At 42.1% G+C, this 20,408-nt stretch overlaps 1 protein-coding gene across 2 annotated transcripts; it reads right to left on the reverse strand.

Annotated features, from left to right (window-relative positions):
* Positions 1-15,644: 15,644 nt before the first annotated feature.
* On the reverse strand, positions 15,645-19,770 carry krt18a.1 (keratin 18a, tandem duplicate 1). 2 transcript variants are annotated; one of them, XM_012831003.3, is made up of 7 exons: positions 19,260-19,770; positions 17,502-17,584; positions 17,254-17,410; positions 16,996-17,160; positions 16,705-16,830; positions 16,382-16,602; positions 15,645-16,082 (listed from the first exon to the last, which is right to left on the reverse strand). In XM_012831003.3, the coding sequence occupies exons 1-7, from the start codon at positions 19,686-19,688 to the stop codon at positions 15,962-15,964; spliced, it is 1,302 nt and encodes a 433-aa protein (XP_012686457.2). In that variant the 5' UTR covers positions 19,689-19,770; the 3' UTR covers positions 15,645-15,961. The 2 variants fall into 2 exon arrangements, 1 of the variants encoding a protein (XP_012686457.2); XR_001162526.3 differs by having other exon boundaries at positions 15,855-16,082; positions 16,326-16,602.
* Between the last annotated feature and the right edge of the window lie 638 nt (positions 19,771-20,408).

A 20,408-nucleotide genomic window follows, 5' to 3' on the forward strand; every position in this document is an offset into this window, starting at 1 on the left:
ATGGCCAAATACAACAAGTAATGGTAAAAGACATGATTTGTATAATGTTTAGAATTTCGGAGGCATTACACCAGACGCCGACTACATCAACGAACAGTCGTGTTATTAAGAGGGGTGTTGAACTCAACATGGCTGAGCTGCAGTTTGTTGTTAATCCACAAGAGGGCAGTGTTAACTTTTGTGAATAAGCCACCTGTGTGCTGGAGAGAGGCAATGCTGTAAGAGTGCTTCAACTAGCTTTGCTCAGCTGTAGTTTGTTGTAGATCCACTTGGGGGCAGTGTTGTAGTGACGAAGCAACAAGTAGGGAAAGGTAGAAGCACCAAACTGATATACACAAACTCTAAGAATCTGAGACACCATTTCATTGCTGTATTCAAAGGATGTACAAAAATAGACCACAATTAAATTAACGAACCTCTGTAAATGTAATTTTAACAAATGCACTAATGTCACTGCATGTAATATTAAGAAGAAAAGTTGTGCGTGTCAAATATATGTTCAAACTGCCTATGTCCGACATTGTAGAAACACTTGAAAGGCAAATGAAATATATCACTCCTGTCAGAGAGATTGTGTCACTCTCCTGCAAATATAGTGCTTCCCCTTTGTGTTGTGTGTTTTGACCCAAACTCGAAAGCAGTGGTCATGGCAACGGCTTCCGCAACTCCCAGAAGGGCAAGGTCAGTGCCTGGGTGGGAGCGTGGCCGTGGGTGAAAGTGACATATCCCACATATTAGTAGGCAAAGGACACTCATCCAGACTCCCCCACACATTTCTGTCTGAACCTCCATAGCTACCAAACAGCTTAATCTTTGTGTGGCAACTGAAGTATTTCCTCATATTATTAAACTGTTATCTTGACCTCAGATGACAGCCCATGTTGAAAAATACTCTTCACATATTACTGTTCATTTTTTTGTGAGCTTGCCTTTCAGTGTTAGTTTTTGTGGAAGCCAACTGGGGGTTTGTGTCATATTGTTGAGGAAACTTTGAGTAGCCTAACTTGGTAAAAGTGGTTTGAAATCAAAAGGTGTTGTGTTTCTTCAGTGGATAAAAAGAATCCCTAAATAAAATGAGCTAGTTTCAGAGAGGAACATTTCACAGTATAAGGTACATGTTTTCAGAATAGATAGTACAGGTAATAGGTGATAGTATATTTAATGTTGTGTATTGACTGGCTGTTTACTCCTGTATAATCCAGACCTACAGTAGTTCCAGTATGTCTCTTCAGCACAGGTATCCTGACACTGTACAGTTTGTGATGTCTTCTTGGTGTTTGATGTTTGAGTAGGATTTGCACGACAGCTTTATTTCCACATGTATGCACTTCATGTAAGCATAAAATCCAAGTTGACTGAGTGTTTAGATTGCAATAGTGAAAGGAATAATCCTACACTATTTCAGTGCCTTTATTAAAAGCTCTCTCCCCAACAAAAGCATGTTCATGCAGAGGAAACATCACAACATGTTTATGCCGGAAAGGCATTGCTGTAGTCAGCTGGAGAACCGTTTCTCTTGAGAAAGGCACTGCTGTGGTCACCGGTTAAGAGACTCTGGGGAGTCCGATACCTGACTGTGCAGGAGTCTTCTTGGTGCTAACACTGAGCCAATTACTTGTGCTCATCTAGATAGGCACAATAAGGCATAGGAACTGAGTAGTGAGGTGGGTTTAGTGTACTGGGGTTGCATTATTTCTCAGTCGTGCCTGACACGTCGACAAGAAAGAGGGACATACACAGATATTTTCCTGTCTTAGTTATTCTGTTGGGACTGTATACTCTTTGAGTATCTATCTATACTCTTTGTATCGATGCAGTGAGTCACTTCCTATTCATCTTTCGATGACCTTCTGGGTATTTGATAGCAGGGGCGACTGCTCACCAGCTGTCCTTCTAGTAGACCTTGGCGCCATGTTTCACCAGGAGCTCATTAGTTTAGGATCATCACAGAAATACAAACAAAGATTGCTTCCTTGTGCACAAGCAGAGAATAATAACACCCACCCGACAGTGTTTGAACAGATTGTTTGCTGAAATAATATGTAAATAGAAGCATTTATATACATACATACACTCTTTTTTTTACGGTCATGATTATGATTTACTTTTGTAGTTAGTTCCAATAAACACCCTTTAAGTGAGGCAGTCACCTGGTTTCCATTTACAACATTGTAATTATGGAATACGATGATGGACATACAACAACAAGCTTAATCCCTGAATGGAGTCATTGTTGGAGATGGATGTTAATGTTTGACAGATTATCTGCTAGTTCTGAGGAGCCATTGTCTGGCGTGCACGCTGAGACGCTTGCTCATAACCGTTCACATGTGCCTCCCCGGGTGCCTCTCCTCCAGAAGCAGGAGGAATGCTGCATCAGCAGCAACAGCACCCGCTTGCATAACAGGAGGCCACACAAACGGCAGGAGTGTGCTGCTTGTGGGATCCCAGTTTGACCTAGCTTCCTGCAGAGAACAATACGCTCTGACTGGAATGGCTGCTCCACATCTGTATCAAATGCATTCCTGTTTCATGAAAACCTTCGGAGTTTTAGCATTCGTTCGTTTGCAATTGCAACATCTCATTTTCATATATCAAATCGAGTTTCTTGACCTGTAGTGTCACTATCTTTCATAGTGCTGCTACTGATTCTTCGTGATTCACAGTTTGGCCTGAGCAAGGAAGGAAAATGTCAAACCCAATAAGGGAGGCTACTGCAGGATAGCACAATAGTGCTTCGTAATTTATTCCCCATCTTTTCCAAATACTGTTTGTATGTCTTCCCAACTTTGTCCACTATAGCATAGGTAAAATATACATTTTAACATGCTTGTTAAGGGCTAGAATATAATTATATATTCTCATTATTTTCTCATCTGTTATCACAAAGGTGTGTTACTATGTGCACACTGTAAACACATCACAAACCCGAAGGAGTTAAGTATACTAAATGATGATTGAATGGCTTGCAGAGATAAGGGTAGGTTTGCGTTAAACCATGGCCTATCTGACAGAGCTTATATGTGCATTGGGCTGAGAGCTGTTAATCACCGCTTCCCACCCTTTTTTTAACGAGTCCTTTACTTAGCCAGAGCCTCTTGGCAGACAGACAAGGCTCATGATGTCCCACAGATGCCTCCCTCACGGAAGCTGTCCTCCCCCATCATCCGCACCAGAAGATCACTTGAACCATACAAGGACGGAACTTCAGAAGGAGTAGTACGATTTGTACATTTTTTCCAGTGCAGGACGGACCTCCTCTGAACTCTTTTGGGATAATCACCTTAAAACTAAAAATGCACCCCAACCTTTTATTCAAAGGACCTATCATGACTGAGGAATTATTGAACTGAATAGTTTAGTATTTGTAACCATAAGGTTATTGTGTAAGGTTTATATTCAAAACAATGTTAGAGTTTTAAGTTAATGTCACATAGCCTGTTAAACTCACAGTTATGAATCAACAAAATGCTTTGTTATTGATGTAGTGTAGTGTAGTAGTGTGGTGTGTGTAACTAGTTATGAAGCAGGTGATTACTTTGAGCCTGGAGATGTGGAGAGCATCGGTTGTTATATACCCTTTTGAAGTAAGAGGCTAACCCTAAAAGGGCCTTGACCATTTTTCATCCATACTTTCTCCTTGCACATAACCCCACATGGAAATAATTATGAAAAATAATCACAGTAGTTGTGTCTTTTAATTGAATGATTGTATCCATTGATTTTTTTTATGAAGTTATTAATCCTCATGTGTTTGACCACCCTCTGGCCCGATTGCAGCTGTCTCACATGAGGCTCTGTCACCAGGGGGGAAATGTCTGGCAATACGCATGACGCCATCTCCTAAGAAGTGTTCACTCCCTGTTACAAGAACTGTCCAATCTTGTGATGCAATGTTACACCCTCACCAAGGGAGGCTTACGTATGCGCTTTGCATACTCACCCATAATGACATGCTACTGCACCTTGTAGAGAGGGTGGAGAATGAGCTAAGGACATCCCTTGACCTCTCAGTTTGTCATGCTCCAATACTGAATTTGATGTAGTGCATCTGGAATCCTCAGTGATGTAATGCATCTCGTCGGTGTGGAAACATGCGGATGTGCATGGGCAAGCCTAACAGGCGAGCTGCACCATCTGGCAGATTACTGACATCACACCAGTGAAACTGACTGAGATGTCAGGTGTTGGCTTTAATTATGATACGTTTTACCCAGTGGAACAACAGTAAAATACATTGTGATTTGTGATATAATATTTTGGCTAAAAACTTTTAATCATCACCAACTAAGAATTAGACTGCTGTAACTCAACTTCAATCTCACTCTATCTCAATTTTGAGATATCCAGAATATCCTTTGAAGATTTGAAGATTTTTTAACGAAACGAATATCAATTTTAATGCATTGTAGTGGCTTTACTGAAGATACCCTTAAGCAGACCGTAGGTACAATATTTTCTGTTTAGTCTTTGGTGAAGGTCTTACTGGTGTCTGTGATTAGTGGCCAGACTTTGTAGAGCCTCCAATCTCTAGTCTGTCTACCAAGGAGTGCTGCTGCGTATGGGATGGAAGTAAAATAATGTTTTTTTTATTTTTTTTATACAATTCAGTTGTTTTAATGTGACTATTTGATATGAATGACAACAAATGGATATCACTTCTAAAAGGAAATCTGCCCATAGATGATGCCAGACTAAATATTTTCCAAATGTTTTCTTTGCTGACCTTTCCAAGTGCAACATGATGTGCCCATGCAAATGCTAAACCAGATTGTATCATTTGATGAAACAATAGGGTATCATCTCACTGTTTTGATCGGGGATTTACTCTGACCCTCACACAATGCATTCTATGCCAAATAATTTAGTTTGAAAAGCTCCCGTATTAGGGGGGGATATGTGGACCAGGATTCTGCTTTGTGATTTGTGTCAACAGATCTTGGATTGTGATTGTGGCCCACGGTCAGGCACAGTGCTTCTCCCTCTCTTTCATATCGCTCTGAACCTTCCCTCTATTCCCTTGTAAGGCCTTTTTGTATTTTATAGCTTGTAGCTTGTAAGAATACCTGGTAGAAATGTAATCCTCAAAATGGCACCTTCTAAGTGACTTTCACCAACGACTGTAAATGTCTATGTGTGTGAAAAAGGAAGAAGGAAAAAGGATTTAGGACAGAATGCAACTCTAATGATGTAATCTGCCCTCCTCAAATCAGACCCAAAGCAAACCTTCCATCCCATGCCAGCCCACATGATCTGCCTCAAAAGGCCATGGGAATAGTTCAGAGAGACCCACCTCGTTGCATAACTCAAATTATCAGTTAGCAGAGGAATTTCAAGGTTCTTTCACTGTTACGCTGCGCAATTTCCCCCCAGATATCATGAGTTTCAATCGTAATATCTAGTGCCAAAATGCTGACTGATGGAAGTAGTGATTGCACGTCTACTAGTTTCCTCAGTGTTTGTTTCTCTTTACTACAAGTTTTTGGTTTGTCCTGGACACATTCAGTTCTTGTTGCTCACTATCAGAGCCACAAAGCATCAAGAATAACAAGAAACTGTGTTAATTAGTGTCAGGAAGGCTTTGACTGTTTGTAAGTGTGTATGTATGTATGTGTGTGTGTGTGTGTGTGTATGTGTGTATGCGTGTGTGTGTGTGTGTGTGTGTGTGTGTGTGTGTGTGTGTGTGTGTGTGTGGGTGTGGTTGTCGGGAATAAACAACATTGTTTAAAATGAGTTGTTTAAGAGGGTGTGACCTTTTGAGTGTGTTTATGTTGACTCAGACACACCTGGGTAGTGCACACCTGTGTGTACAGACCCTCTCCCTCCTGTGTCTGTCAGCGCTAATCCTTTCACACATCCCAGACACAGAAATACATGACAGAGCAGTGCGGTTACTGGCAATGGAGTCGGTCAGCTGATGATGCCACTGTCGTGTACCAAATCAAACATATCTTACATGAAAGTGACTCCGAAGTCGACCAGGGACAGTTCAGACAATCAACATGTCTGACTTTTGCTGACTAAAAGCTCCTGTTTGTCTCGCCCCCATGGTATAATCTTACATGGAATCAGCTAACCTCATGGGATCCTGTTTACACACCCCTATGAATACTGTGGTGTGCCCTTTTGTCCACAAACATGGAAATACTGAGACAGACCGGTGGGCGGGGGCGGAGGTGGGGGCGTCCCAAACTTAATTGTCTCTCTGATTTGCTGTAATATCAAGCTGTGTTTGCAGCATTCCTCTGTGCCACGTAAAATGGTTATTTTTTTCTGCCACTGTGCTGGCATGTGAAGTAGCAGGGAGTAGCAGGGAGCGCCCCTTATATGGTCATATCTGAGCAAAAGACAAACATAGGCCAAGTTGTCCAAAGGGGAGAACACTATGTGGACGGACTGATTAGTACAAGTCGACCCTACTGAACATTGTCTGTCTTGCCTCTCAAATGCAGCTGCAGAGCTGGAATGCCTGTTTTGGAATGATTGTTGCCAGCTAAGATAACATTTTCCCCTGGTATGAACCTATTATGCTTTTCAACTGGCCCTCCCTAGAATCTCATCTATGTTTTTTCTGTCGTTTTTTCACAAGACTTTTTATATACTCAGTTTCAGTTACATCATTCTGTTTTTAAATACTCATTTTGTGTAGTAAAACTATCTGCACCGTGCTGTGCTGATCCATTAAGAAAATGTGCCTGTGCTAAAAAGACAATGAATTTCCTGTGAGGGAATTTAGTCCCCATTTAGTTGGGATTGTAAAGGTGAGAACAAAACAAGACACTGTAGTGCAGAGTAGGATGTTGAGTCTGTCAGTGTCAGAGCTAAAATACCATACCATAATATCAGTGTTATTTTGTAACATGAATATGTCTTTAGGAGTATAATAAGCTAATTCCTACTGAGCTGAGGAAAGGTGTTCAAGCCTGCCACTATATTATTCTGTCCTTATAATACAATACTTATATACAATCATATATCTGGCTGTCCTTGGTGGCAAATGGTAGCTATTTATTTTTCTCTTTTTAATATTTTCAGAATCCCTGGACCCACTCAATCAGCACCTCCACCAGGTTCATCTATAGTATTGGAGAGCAAATGAAATGTCTACCCTGGTGTCTGTCAACGTCTGACCACTGGGTGGTTGTCCATCACCAGGTCAGACCACCTCACCACACCCAACAATGTGTTTCACATCTTATGAAACAAAACAAGTCACTCGGCTTTTGTTTTTGTCATAGCAGAAATCGCCCTGTGCCCTCTAACACACTGTGACTACCAGATAAGACAAGATAAAGACTCAATCTCCCCCCGTTACCTGCTCACACCCTTGCTTAATTTCTCCCCCGGTTTCTCTCCTCTCCTTCTCTCCTCTCCTTCTTTCCTTAGCCTCCTTCCATTCTCCTCATTCTTCTATTCTCTTAGTCTGCCCATCCCACATTCTCAGTGTTCACTGTGGTCTGGAACTGTTCCCCTGGAGCCTGATTGGGCCGGGCTGGGCCAGTTAGTTTACACAAACAGTTTGGTTGATCAAACTCACTGAACCCAGTCGGAATATGAGGACCAACGTCCTTCACCACTACTCATACACTACCTGCTCATAGTACAAATCAAAAGGCATCCTCTTCTCTGTCTTTATGCTCATCACCATATCAGTGTCCCAGAGTTAGTTGATCGGTAGGTATAGGTAACAGTCCTTACACACTTGTCCGGGGCTCAACCGAACTGTTAAGACAGTTGAACTCAGTTCAGGCAGAGGTTTGGTTCTAATTTCTGTAAAGTGCTTTGATACTTTGACTGTTGGTGAGATTAAATGAATGGAAAGTAGAATTTCGACACCTAAGATGTAGAGATTAAACATTAAATCATATATTAAATTCACATTCTGACCTCTGAAAATATTTAAAGCAGCAATAAGGAGTTCTGTTCCAAAACTAGCAAGCTAACTACCTAAAAGGCATGCAAAAACCTTGCAAACACCACCAACACTCCAGTTGACACTGATAGAAGCTTGCCAACACACTAACTGGTGTATTTTGGCAGTATAGCTGGCAATGTCATACTGTTAAAAGCTTTTCTTCCATTTTTGCAGGGTGTTCCAGCCCGGAACACAGAACTACACAGGGCATATCATGGATGGCTAGTGGGAAAGACACAGGTGTTTATCTGTCTTTCACATGACCATATGCTATCAAAATGAATTTAAGGATGGTACCAAAACTAGTTGCCAATAAAACCATACCTCAAAAAGTGTCAAATTGTTGCATAGTGTTACTTTAAGCAGCAGAGTAAAGGCAGACATTAAGAACACTAACATCTCAGTAGCGGAAGATAAGTAAGTTGTAAGTTGTGGACTGAGCTTTTAGAGGTTTTAGATAAGAATATCACTTGGTCCAATATTGATGTTCGGTTTTTGATAAGAATATCAGTTGTTTTACGCAATAATGTTTAATTGTTCCAAGTAGAAACATGTACATTTAAATTCTTCCTCCGACAGAAAAAAACATTCAACAAATGTCCATCATGAATTCATTCAGTTTCAACAACTTACCTTTCTTGGAGAGTGGGCACTAGAGGGATAACCAGAGGACTAGGATAAGAGCTGCTATCCAAACACAATACAGTAGATGAAATTAAGGCCCCTGGTTTACCTTTTGACCCTTACCTTAGCCACCCTCCTTGACCGCATCAGTGTCTTTTCTCTGTGTCAGACGATATCTTTAGATAAGCTTCGGCTTTATTTTTTAAGGAATGTGGAAAATGGGAAAACAAAACTGAGGCAGGTTTGAATCTGCTTGGTGTTTCAAGCAAAATCCTTCCTAAAACCTCAGCTGGGTTTAAAAGCACTTTCCTGGGCATGATATATATATAATATAAGTGCCCTCTGACCTTACAAATTAGGTGTGTGTGTGTGTGTGTGTGTGTGTGTGTGTGTGTGTGTGTGTGTGTGTGTGTGTGGGTGGGTGGGTGTCGGGAATAAATAACATTTGGCACTATATGTCTATGTGCATTTAGTCTCAGCAGTTATATGTGTCATGGATTGTGTGAGATACAGGAACCCATACCCAACACGTAACAGTATCTCTTTGGTGATTGTAGAAGAATGTGTTGAATTCAGCAGTTACAAAAGGTCAGTGTGTGCGTAAGATTTGGTCTGGCAGGATCTAACCCTTTGCCCCACACAGACGTTGACCCTTTCATCTACAAAATACCTTCATGCATGCCTTCTACAAACTACCATCTGTCACAGTAATCATTGACACATTCTGTTAGCATGTATTTGGTATTTAGAGGAACACTTTTTCTGTTATTTTTTTAAATATCTTAAAATCTGAATATATTTTGGGTTACAGGAACTCCCTTGATACAATGCAATGTTTAATACCTATGATAATAAGTTGCTATGTATTTCTTTTGTAATGATATTTAGGTCATGGGTGAAGCCTACAAACATACTTGGTAAGATATACCATCTCTTTAGGGAGAAGAATAGCTTGATAATGTATAACTTTGTGTGTTTCGTTGCCATAGTTTTGCCACAACTAAGTTGTCATGACAACTCAGAAGGTTTGTGTGTCTGGTTGCTAGGGAAACCCAACTCTCTACAGGGCAATTTTAGGATGGTGAATGCTAAAATGGTTGGTGTGTGTGGTTTTTTCATTTTAGCTGCAACGGGATAAATGACGCACAGAGGGAAAACTAACGGCCCAACTGTGGTTTCTGAAACTTCTAGACTTTTTTTCCAAGTTTTTTTCTGCAAGTCATATGGCTCCGCTCAGCTTCTGGGGATCCCCTGCCAGTAGAGGAATGACTCACAAAGCAATAAGGAAACGTAGTCACACACACACACACACATACACACACACACACACACACACACACACACACACACACACACACACACACACACACACAGGTACACCATACGCACATCCACACACAGCGAGATGGTGATTACAGGCTGGTTATTTTAGAATCTGACCAGGAACCCTGTTGTAACAGGGCAGAGGGGAAACTGACAAAATCATTTCAGATGTTCACACCACCAAGATCATCTAATTTTCAAAGTGCTCAGCTGACATAGAGTGCCCTCTTTAATCATTGGTTCTCTGAAAATGTATGAACCGACCACAAAGTGCCTGCTTGTTTACACCGCGGGTGCGAGCGCTGGAATCCCGAATTTGTTTATGACACAAATGGAAATGCTGCAGTCTTGTCACGCATCCACATTCATGGGTCCAGCTGCATGACTGAGCAACCCAGCTTATGAAAACCCACCTGTGGCGGAGTTCAGGGGCAGAATAATCTCCTGTTCAAGGAGCCTGCCGTAGAGGAATGTCAGGCATGTGGTCCTTACAAGCCTATTGTTCACTCACTGATGCATCTCAAAGAACAGCTAGGCGTCCAGCTCTGAACAGGGAGCGCTACTCTGAGGTACAGTTCACTGCAGTACAGAACTCATTACAAAGCACCGTGCTCATTAATAGCCCACGTTATAACTATACATTTTCACTGTAACTGCTGTGGTGTGAACTTTAAGAACCATCGGGCAAGTTTAGGCCTATTTTTTGCTGGTTTGCTATAGTGCCCAAACTATTTCTGTGGAATTTTATATGCCACTGTTCCATTGTTATGAGTTCAGGAAGTGAAAGAAAGTGAACAAACAATTGCCAGAGATCAGTTCACCTCAGTGGTGTGGTGGGGAAAGATGTGGGTCAACTATACATGCCCGTGGACACACCCTTATGCGCCATTAAAAAAGTGGATAAACTACCTAACCTCTATGCAGCACTGCACTACCTCTGAAACCAAATCATATAATCTTTGTATTATTATTATTATTTGTAGTAGTAGTAGTAGTAGTAATAGCAGTGTTAGGCCTAATCTGAATGATAATTTGCTAGTTTGGTTTTATACCGATTATGGCTAAGTAAGCAATCAATCAACAGTGAATATTCCAAAGTAGGCTACGTTAGTTGATCTATCTGTGAGTGGCCTTTGGCAGCAGGGTGTCTGCTCTGTGTTTTTTACTACCCTTACTGCCTTACTGTAGATTCTGTAACTATTTTGACTGTTCTCTCATCATATGGCTTCTGTTGTGAACTTGTAACTGTAACTACCTATAGCCTGACCCTACACAGTTGCACATAGCGCTCCCACTGCCTACCTACACAGTTGCATGCTCGGCACCACCGCTCGCCCATATCACTATGGCAACAAAGGCAACGTTAAGTCTCTCTACTTTGTACAGACTATAATTGGGCCTACATTAGGGTGACCAGATGTCCCTGGTTTCCGGGGACAATCCCCGTTTTTCGTTTACAAAGATAAAACGTTACACTGTTTTGGAGGTGTTTACATGTCTGAACTGAAAATGTCCCCGGATTTTGTCTCAGAAATATGGTCACCTTAGCCTACATTGTCACATTTTAATGGATAAAAACATGGTGCTTAAGATACATTTTGTCCTGTAGGTTAGCGGTGCCTTGTCTGTCCCATTCAATTTCTAACTCATTGTGTCTCTGTCCCTTTCAATTGTCTGCCTCCCGCTCTGTACTCCAAGTGCATTCAGCATGGAAATAAGTTCATGTCCAGCACAAATGGAAATGGAAATTCATGTTAGGTTCCCAATGGATTTGCATTGATTCAGATATGTTGCCTAGGTAATGGTGTCTATTAGCCGGCTAACTCTATGGAAAACAGCTTGCTTGAGCATCAATCTGTAGGCCACAGTCCTCATTAATATCTAATATTATCTTATTAACTGGGTTCATGCATGTTACAGCACCTGAAATTGATTAGCTTGCATGGGGACACTGAGGAGTGATGGGGGAGAGAGGAAGGCGCGTGGTGTGCGTGTGCTCTTGTAGGCCTAATGCAGTGAACAACGAGGTATATTTCTGAATCTAACTTTCCTATTGATAAGTGAGTAAAAGCTGTTTCCTAATTAAAAAGCCGCGTAAACAGCGTTTCCCCTCCACCACACCCCTGGTTAGCCTGTATCCAAACAAAGTGCTACAGTGTAAGGCCACGTCAAGTGACCTGTTTAAGTTATCCTCAGAAAGACTCATACACAAGACATGAAAAAAAACATCATTATAAAACACATTGCTAGTCGTCTATGAGTCATGCTGTAAAATGGCGTGGGAATAATGTGCTTTACCAGCACCAGGGGAATGGTGGAAAACGGAAACCCCCCTCTCTGTCAACAAATTCCTGGGGTTATTACACAAAAACAGACATGACGATGTTGAAAGACTATGTCTAGAATAATCCAACATACATACAAATTGTGTGACTTGCCTTTCTGTGATGCGGACCCCTTGACACTAAGGTTCCTCCATCAGTTTGACAAACATCTTCACTGTGCAGTCTTAACTGTGTTGTTACATACTTAGATCCCATGTTGTTATATACTTTGTGAATATTTTTTGTAAGAGAGCGTAAATTAAGCTACAGTATAAAGGCTGAAATAATTCAGACAAGACAATCAAGTGATTGAATAGAAAGGTTTCTGTGAAATACATTATCTGGGTACTGGAAATAGATACAGCTCGTTGGAAACCTTTATGGGCATCCGAGTTTCAAACGTTAACAGCATGTGAAGGGATGGTCTCCATCAATTACCATCCCTAGGCTCTGATGGCTCTTTTCCATTAGTAAGGGCCTGAGTGATGGCTGACAGGGTGGTGCCAGTGCACGTCGTCCCCACCTTAAAGAGCTCCCTGGAGCCTGGACTCTGAAAAGAAAGGAGGTGCACAACTCCAGTGGAAACTCAGCATCACATATGACCACAAACCCTCCATTCACAGAGAGCCACAGTGGAACTTTCTAAACATAGACACTTCGCATTGCTCGCGGCTTCCCTTCATTTTGAAAGCCATAATAAGCGTTTTGCATAAAAACCGGTCTGCAGGAGCCTTTGCAAATAGGCTGCGTAGCTGAAAATGAAGTTGCTGAGTGCTCAAGGTCTTCAGATAGAGCATCCCAGGAGTCTATTCATGCTAAATCACTAGGACAACAAAGCCCACACCTACACAAACATTCTATGAAAGGCATCAACAGTTTTGGCTATTTAACTACTAGTGTTATTTGGAGTTGTGTGATGAATTACAAGTTTGCAGTTTATTTTAAAATCCATATTCTACTTTTACTCACTTTCCATTGTGGCCATCCAACCCTGAATCTCATTTCAGGCTTTCGTAACATTAGAGTAGCTGACATTTGACATAATTTCTATGTGGATTTTAATGACATACTTGACATTCTTTTGGTATAGAGTTTGTACAGCATCATGCCAAATGTTTATCAACATGAATCAGCAAAGCAAATTACTTTCTGTAACTATCCATTTCTTACTGCTGTATATCTCAAGCATTAGCTATCCTCCGGATTGCAGTCATAACAATTAGTGGTCAATTGACCCCTAGTTTCACAGAAAAGACCCATTTAGTGCTGAGAGGTAGACAACATTTCTTAACAGACATCTCACTGACTCTAGAAGAATCTTAAGCAACTGCTCCATCCTTTGAGTTTCAGACATTCACTTCTGTCTCTTAGTGCGGTTGAGCTCTGTGTCACATGTACACATACCTCTGTGATCTAAATACCCATTCCCAAACACAATAGCAAAAAGCAGGGCTTGTACCTTTGTATTGGTCTTCTTGGAAAAAAGATGCTAAAAGATGTGTTATAATACCTGCATTATGCCATTTGCTTCCTCTTGATTCTCAACCACCACATATTTTGCCCTCATTTCCTCCATGATATTAGATATGTCCTGACCAGTTGGAGCATCCACTTCCTATTGGACCCCTGATTGGGTGATGTTGGTGAACAAGAGTTCATGTATTTTGGCTAGTTTTGGCAGCATGGAATTAGAACGTTCATTCCTACTTTAGCCTGCGGGTCCATCATGGTGTTGTAGTAATGGCTCTCGTCATTCTCCTTCAGGCTCCTCATTTCCAGCACGTCCTTGATGTTAAACTCCCGTTTGCTGTCGCTCTAGGTGGTACACTGTCTCCAGATAGGAGGCGAGATGGTTGTTCTGCAGGTGCTGCATGAGTTTCTCCCTGTTTCTGGGAGGAATCTCCATTTCCTTGACCTTTTATGTCCCCCCAGAGTTCTGTGTAGAGCTTGCTGGTGCAAAGTTCCATAATGCCAAAAGGCGTTTAAGTGTTCTTGTTTTTTGTTGATAAATCTTGCATAGCTAGTTCTAGAGGTGTGCCTAATGGCCATGTTTTCCCACTCGAGGATGGAACTACATAAACTTGTCAGGAGATTGAGACCAGTCTAGATGGTAACTGGCTTTCTGTATGCTCAGATGAATATCACTACACTACACTCAAGGACTTCGGATCTTGCTGCATTGGCAAAGACTATTGTGGTCAGTTGTAAAAGGGAATATACTGTAAGATATTACTGTGAAATAATAGTTAGTTTCTTGAGTTCATTCTCTCGGACATTTCCCTAGTAAAATCAAAGTACTCATAAATAGATTATCATGCATTTTTTTTACTTGAGTACAACAGTTTTGTGTTTCATACTTAATTGTATGTATGTCGGTGAGGTGTATAAGTGTATATGTGTATAAGCTACTGGATGACCTAAATTTCCCTCAGGATTAATAAAGTATCCATCTGTATTGCAAAGGAGCCAAGTTTATTTATGTTGCATATTTCACAGAGAAAAGTGCTAGAGCTACTAATGGAGTAGTAATAGAACAGCTTACATAATGGTTTCAGGTCAGTGCAACATTATACAAGTTTCAGTGTGTGATTACGTTAATCAGACTAGAGATCATTTCGATGTCTGATTGCTTCATGCAGTAGAGGACCCTGATCTGGACATCCCCTCCCTTAAATGAATGCAGCTTCTTGGGTTTCCTTGTTGCTCATGGTGTCATATGGGGTAACATGTTCTAATCAGTTACTAACACTAATAGCACAGGATATCACACCTGTCTGCATTACTGCTGCTGAGTTGTTTAGTGACTCATCCGAGTTTTCGATGGATAACTGGATTAGGAGGTTAAACTGTACTGTCTTAAAAAATGTTTCTTTTTCAGAAAGATGACCTGAGCTGGTGCGCTGCCTGATTGTCATGAAAAAGTTTCCATGGTGTTCTGTTTGTTGCTCAACAAAAGTCAGGACATTGTTGGAATAGCTGGAATATAGTTTCTTTGTATCTAAGGAGCAAGGTCATTAAACATCCACAATACATCAGGCATACTTGAATGCACTTCCATACTTGTAAATTCTATTATTTTATGGATGGATGGATGGATGTGTGACTTTGAAACTTGTTTGCAGTTGAACCTCTCGAAGTCTTCAGGTCAAGTGTGCAATTTTTTTTCCCATTCTTCTTTGCTTTTCTTTCCAAGAAACCAATATAGTGTTAACTAATTTTGAATCGAGACTTTGGAACAAGATTTGAACCCTCTGTCTCACAAAGAAAGTAATGTTTAACCATGTATTGATATTTTAATTATGTGCATGTTTTATAGAATACAGGATACGCTAGAAACTATGTTATTGATCACTGCATAGTAAGATACATTTAAGAGTGGATGGAGTGGATGAATTTAAGTGATACTATTTTATAGTTATGTATACTTTGTGATTTAAATTGAAATGAAACATTCAAGATTTTTTTTAGATGCATTTGCTTTTTAATGGCAACAGACAGACACAGGGCAACACAACAAGCAAACACTGGTGAAACACATGGTTGGGATAACAATGGCAGAGTTACAAAAATTGCTCCAAAAAGAAACATTTTCTCAAACAAATCAAATTGTATCATTACATCTTCAATTATATTTTTATAAGTATAAGGATGTTTGCCTTCTGAATTGGGGGGGTGTGTGTGTGTAAGAGAAACAAAGGTGTAATAAGTTATGAAATCATTTTTGTAAATGGTGGACCATGAGGTGTTTGTGTTGTGCTGGTAAGGGGAGAGTGAATCAGAATGGCCTCTCCTTGGTCTCTGTGCTTGAGGACACCACCTTCCCATCCACCAGTGTCTGTGTGACTGTTGTGACTTTTGTCTTCAGTGTCTTCTGGTCCTCCATGGCATCTTCAAGTCTGACAGTGAGAAAACAATTTTCAAACCATTAGTCATCAGTTTTGGATGATTCGTATTCGTTTTTGATCGTGCTGTAGCGTATGCAGCCTAATTAGGATGTTTTGATGGTTAGGATTAGGATGTTTTGATGAAGGTTAGGATCAGGATTAGGATGTTTTGATGAAGGTTAGGATCAGGATTAGGATGGTTTGAGGCTGAAATGAAGGTCTTTACAGGCAGTGGGTAAGTCAAAGGAATCTTACCCTCATAGAGATCTATGAAATGGCCCTGTAAAGATGGCTTTCATATTGCCGCTTACTTGAAGTCCCCGCCATCCAGGAGGCGTCTGTAGGTGGCGATCTCGGCCTCCAGCTTCATCTTGATGTTGAGCAGGGCCTCGTACTCGTGTGTCTGCTGCTGGATGTTGTTGCGCAGCTGCGTCAGCTCGGCCTCCAGCTGGCGGATGGCGTCATTCAAGCTCTCGACCTCCATGTTGTAACGCATCTCTGTGTCATGCAGGGTGCCCTCCAATGATCCTTTCTGTTGGAGATGAAAGGGGAGGAAAATCCATCAGGTGTGAAAACGTCAAGGGAAGAAAAACTGATGGGAGGAAGTGTCTCATGTTGTGCTGGCGGTACTTACCAAGCTCCTCTGTGACTCCAGCTCAATCTCCAGTGTCTGAACCTGCCTGCGAAGGTCGTTGGCATCTGCGCGTGCACCCTGCAGGGCCTCTGTGCTCTGTGTCATCTTAACCTGAACTTCTGTGATCTGAACAGAGGAGAGATGCGAAAAGAAAAGACATGAGAAGTCTCTCCTGATGTGGGCATCGCTGAGAATCTAGCTAGTGAAACAAACTGAATTGAATGTGAATAGCAGGAATAGATGGCAATATAATCACAAGGGCAAGTATTCAAGTAAAGTTCTGTTTTATACCTGTGATTCATGCCATTGTTTGAGCTCTTCCTGGTTCTTTAGCGCCATCTTTTCATATTTGGCCCTCATCTCGTCCATAATCAGGGCGAGGTCTTGGCCCTTTGGAGCATCCACATCTACCTGGACTCCAGACTGGGCGATCTGGTTACGCAGTTCCATGACTTCCTGTTGTGGAAAAAGAGTCAAATTAAAAAGTTAATACAGCAACATTTGAAGTGGGTTTGGGTACACGTTGGTCCCACAGTCCCAAATGCTTACGTTGTCGTGGTTCTTCTTCAGGAAGATCAACTCCTCCTTCAGGGACTCGAACTCACTCTCCAGGTTCATGCGGTTCAGGTTGGTGTCATCAATAACCTTCCTCAGGCCAACGATGTCAGCCTCCACTGACTGGCGAATGGACAGCTCAGACTCATACCTGTGGACACAGATGGTGAAAGTCAGATCATGTCTGGACACACAGAGGAGGCTGGTACAGTATCATATCAATGTGACCGAGCAGGACTCACTTCACTCTGAAGTCATCGGCGGCCAGTCGGGCGTTGTCAATCTGGAGGATATAGCGGGAGTTGTCCAGGGTGGCATCAAACACCTGTTGCCAGAGAGACTGTTAGCAACTGCAGCAACTGACTGCACACATAATAAAGTCTTCCATGCGGAGGATGATGTGTACATTATAAACTCCCCGTTTATGTTCATAGCTCGCCTGTCAGTCTACACATGATGTCAGTGTTGACTTACTACTCAATCGGCACAAGAAAAGAACTTTCAATTTATAAACGGCTTGATTTCTTCAATCTGGCTAGATTAATACAGCAACATCAAAGTGTGAATTTGTGGCTATGTGGCATTCTGGATGATGATAGCAGGATCATTTTCCACAGGCTCACATGTTTGCTTTGATAAGGAGGACATACAGGAGAGGACATACAGGAGAAGGTCCGTGGGCTAATCATTAACAGGCAACCAGTTACTGTGGGAAAGCTCATGATGTGTACTGAACATGACTAGTGGACGTTGGGGTGGAGGTCAGGGCTTGGCTTCCTGTTTTCCAGCCTGTGAGAGGTGAGAGACAGGAGGCTTCACACACACACAGTGGTATCGCCAGGGCAAGAACAAGCAAGTTGTGACAATCAGTCTCTCAGATAAGACCTTGCTTCTGTGTCTGGCGGAGGAACTTGGGTAGATTATGTCACATAATAATAATAATAGATTAGGGAAGGCATTTGAGGTCATAAGAACTGACATGGCAAAGAGGAGGATGTGTTTCCAATGACTCCGCCTCCAAAAACATGAGAATATAGAATTGTTCCACAGAAATGATTCATCTCCTGGGTGGGTACTTGACTTCAGATAAAGTGGGATTTAAGACTGTATGAATCAGTAATTAAACATGGATTGAACTGCAGCATGACAATTAGTCAACATCAGCTTCTGGTGCAATGTCAAATTATAAATGACTTTATCCATCGAGCCTAAGAACACACCCTGCATGTAACAGCACTGTAAGGAGCAGGGTTTTTGGTGTAATTCTCAACATTGTGCTGTAAAATCCATATTTTAGTCCTCAATCCTTTTCATGTGATTCGCTTATTATGTTCATGCTCTCCCTATTTCTGTCACTTATAAAAAAAAACAGGGTCCTGATTAAATTTGAACTCTGTCTCAAATCATCCAAAAAAAAAAAAAACCCTCTTTAGCTATTTGAAACAATGTTCACTCTGTACAGCTGCACTCTGACAGCAGATTTCCTCTCGTCTGAGGGTGGAAAAAAATACACTCCTTTAAGTCAGCTATTTTCCAGCCGCTGGGATTAAATAAACGTCTGGATGTGTAACACAGAAAAGATAAATACAGGAAGTGTATGCATATTCACACAGATGTCGGCCACAGGCAGGGCCCAAAGGGGGGAACAGGAGCCAAAGGTATTCCCCCTACTAAGCACTTCCTGTTGATCCCTGGGCCCTTGCTGATAATGATTGGCTATCAACCAGCAATCTAAATTCCATCTCCTCCTTCCTCTGGCCCCGCAAACTCCACCCCCCCGTGTTTATCTAGGACCCCCAAACCCCCATCATGAGGAGGTTTCCCAGCAATGGTCTGTTTCTTACCACAGAAATGTCTCATGTCACATTCATGGGCCATTTATCAAGACAAATCCCTCCCACTTGGTTCTCTGCTAGCATCCAACCAGAACTGAAACTAAATCACCCCTTATGCCCAGAAGAATTTCAGTGCCCTCCCCCCACCCCAGCATGTCCACTTACCTTCTTACGAAGGTCGTCCAGGATGGCCTGGAAGCGGCTGTAGTCATTTACATCAGGGCCTTTCTTCTCCAGGGCCTGACGGATCTGCAGCTCCAGCTTGCTGTTGGCCTGCTCCAGGTTGCGCACCTTGTCCAGGTAGGAGGCCAGGCGGTCGTTCAGGTTCTGCATGTGCCCCTTCTCGTTGCCCATGATGCCACCCATTGCATCACTGCCGCTCACCTGCATGGAGTAGTTGGAGGACGAGCCTGGGGCGCCGCTGCGCACCCCAGAGTAGGACACAGAGGAGATGCGGGCGCCCTGGCCCCCTGCTCCGCCATAGATGCTGGATGCCCTGTAGGCAGGGGCCATGGAGGTGCGGGTAATGGAGGTCTGAGCCAGTGGCATGTTGGAGCGGCTGGAGCGGACGGAGTATGAGGTTCTCGTGCTCATGGTGGCTGGGTGAGTGGGTGAGTGAGAGAGAGAGTCGAGCGCGGCAGTAAAGAGTGGAGCACACAGACAAACAGGACAGGGAGGCAGGCAAAAATGCCGGCTTTATAGGCCTGGCTGGAAACCACTGGCTCAGTCCCGCCTTCCAGGGCCACTCCCACCCTCAACCCTAACCCCTCCCTCTGTCCTTGTCCACCCATGCCGGCCTCCTCCTCCACTGCATGAGTGTGTCTGGGTGGCTGGCTTCTACTAACATTTTTGAAATACAGTAGTTTTCACATTGAATGTGCTTCCTTAACTTTACAAACTGTTTTTTTTTCCGGTTGAATCAGAATATACATAAATAAGTGGTAGTGATGATGTGTACACTTTTTTACACAAAATGAAATGTTGTCTTACTTCAATGAATGAGCCATAAAAATGAAATACACTTTTAGCTGTTAAAATGACACTGTTTTTGCCTCTTTTTCATACAGGTTTAGAAATATCGCTCCTACTTAAGAACTCTTATTGGCAGACAAATGTTTGGTCTAGTGGTAAACCTTGGAAAAAAAAATATTTGGATTTCCTCCCAGACTTTGCCCATCTCTATCAGGCGTGTTTTTATATGGCTTTAAGTATAGAAATTAAAATAGAATAGTAGAGCTGGTGGAAAATTTTACTCTTTCAAAGGCTTAGGTAAAATGTATACACCTTTTCCAAACTATCATTTACTTGAGCGGA

Source organism: Clupea harengus, chromosome 4 (assembly GCF_900700415.2).
Source record: "Clupea harengus chromosome 4, Ch_v2.0.2, whole genome shotgun sequence".
NCBI lineage: Eukaryota > Metazoa > Chordata > Actinopteri > Clupeiformes > Clupeidae > Clupea > Clupea harengus.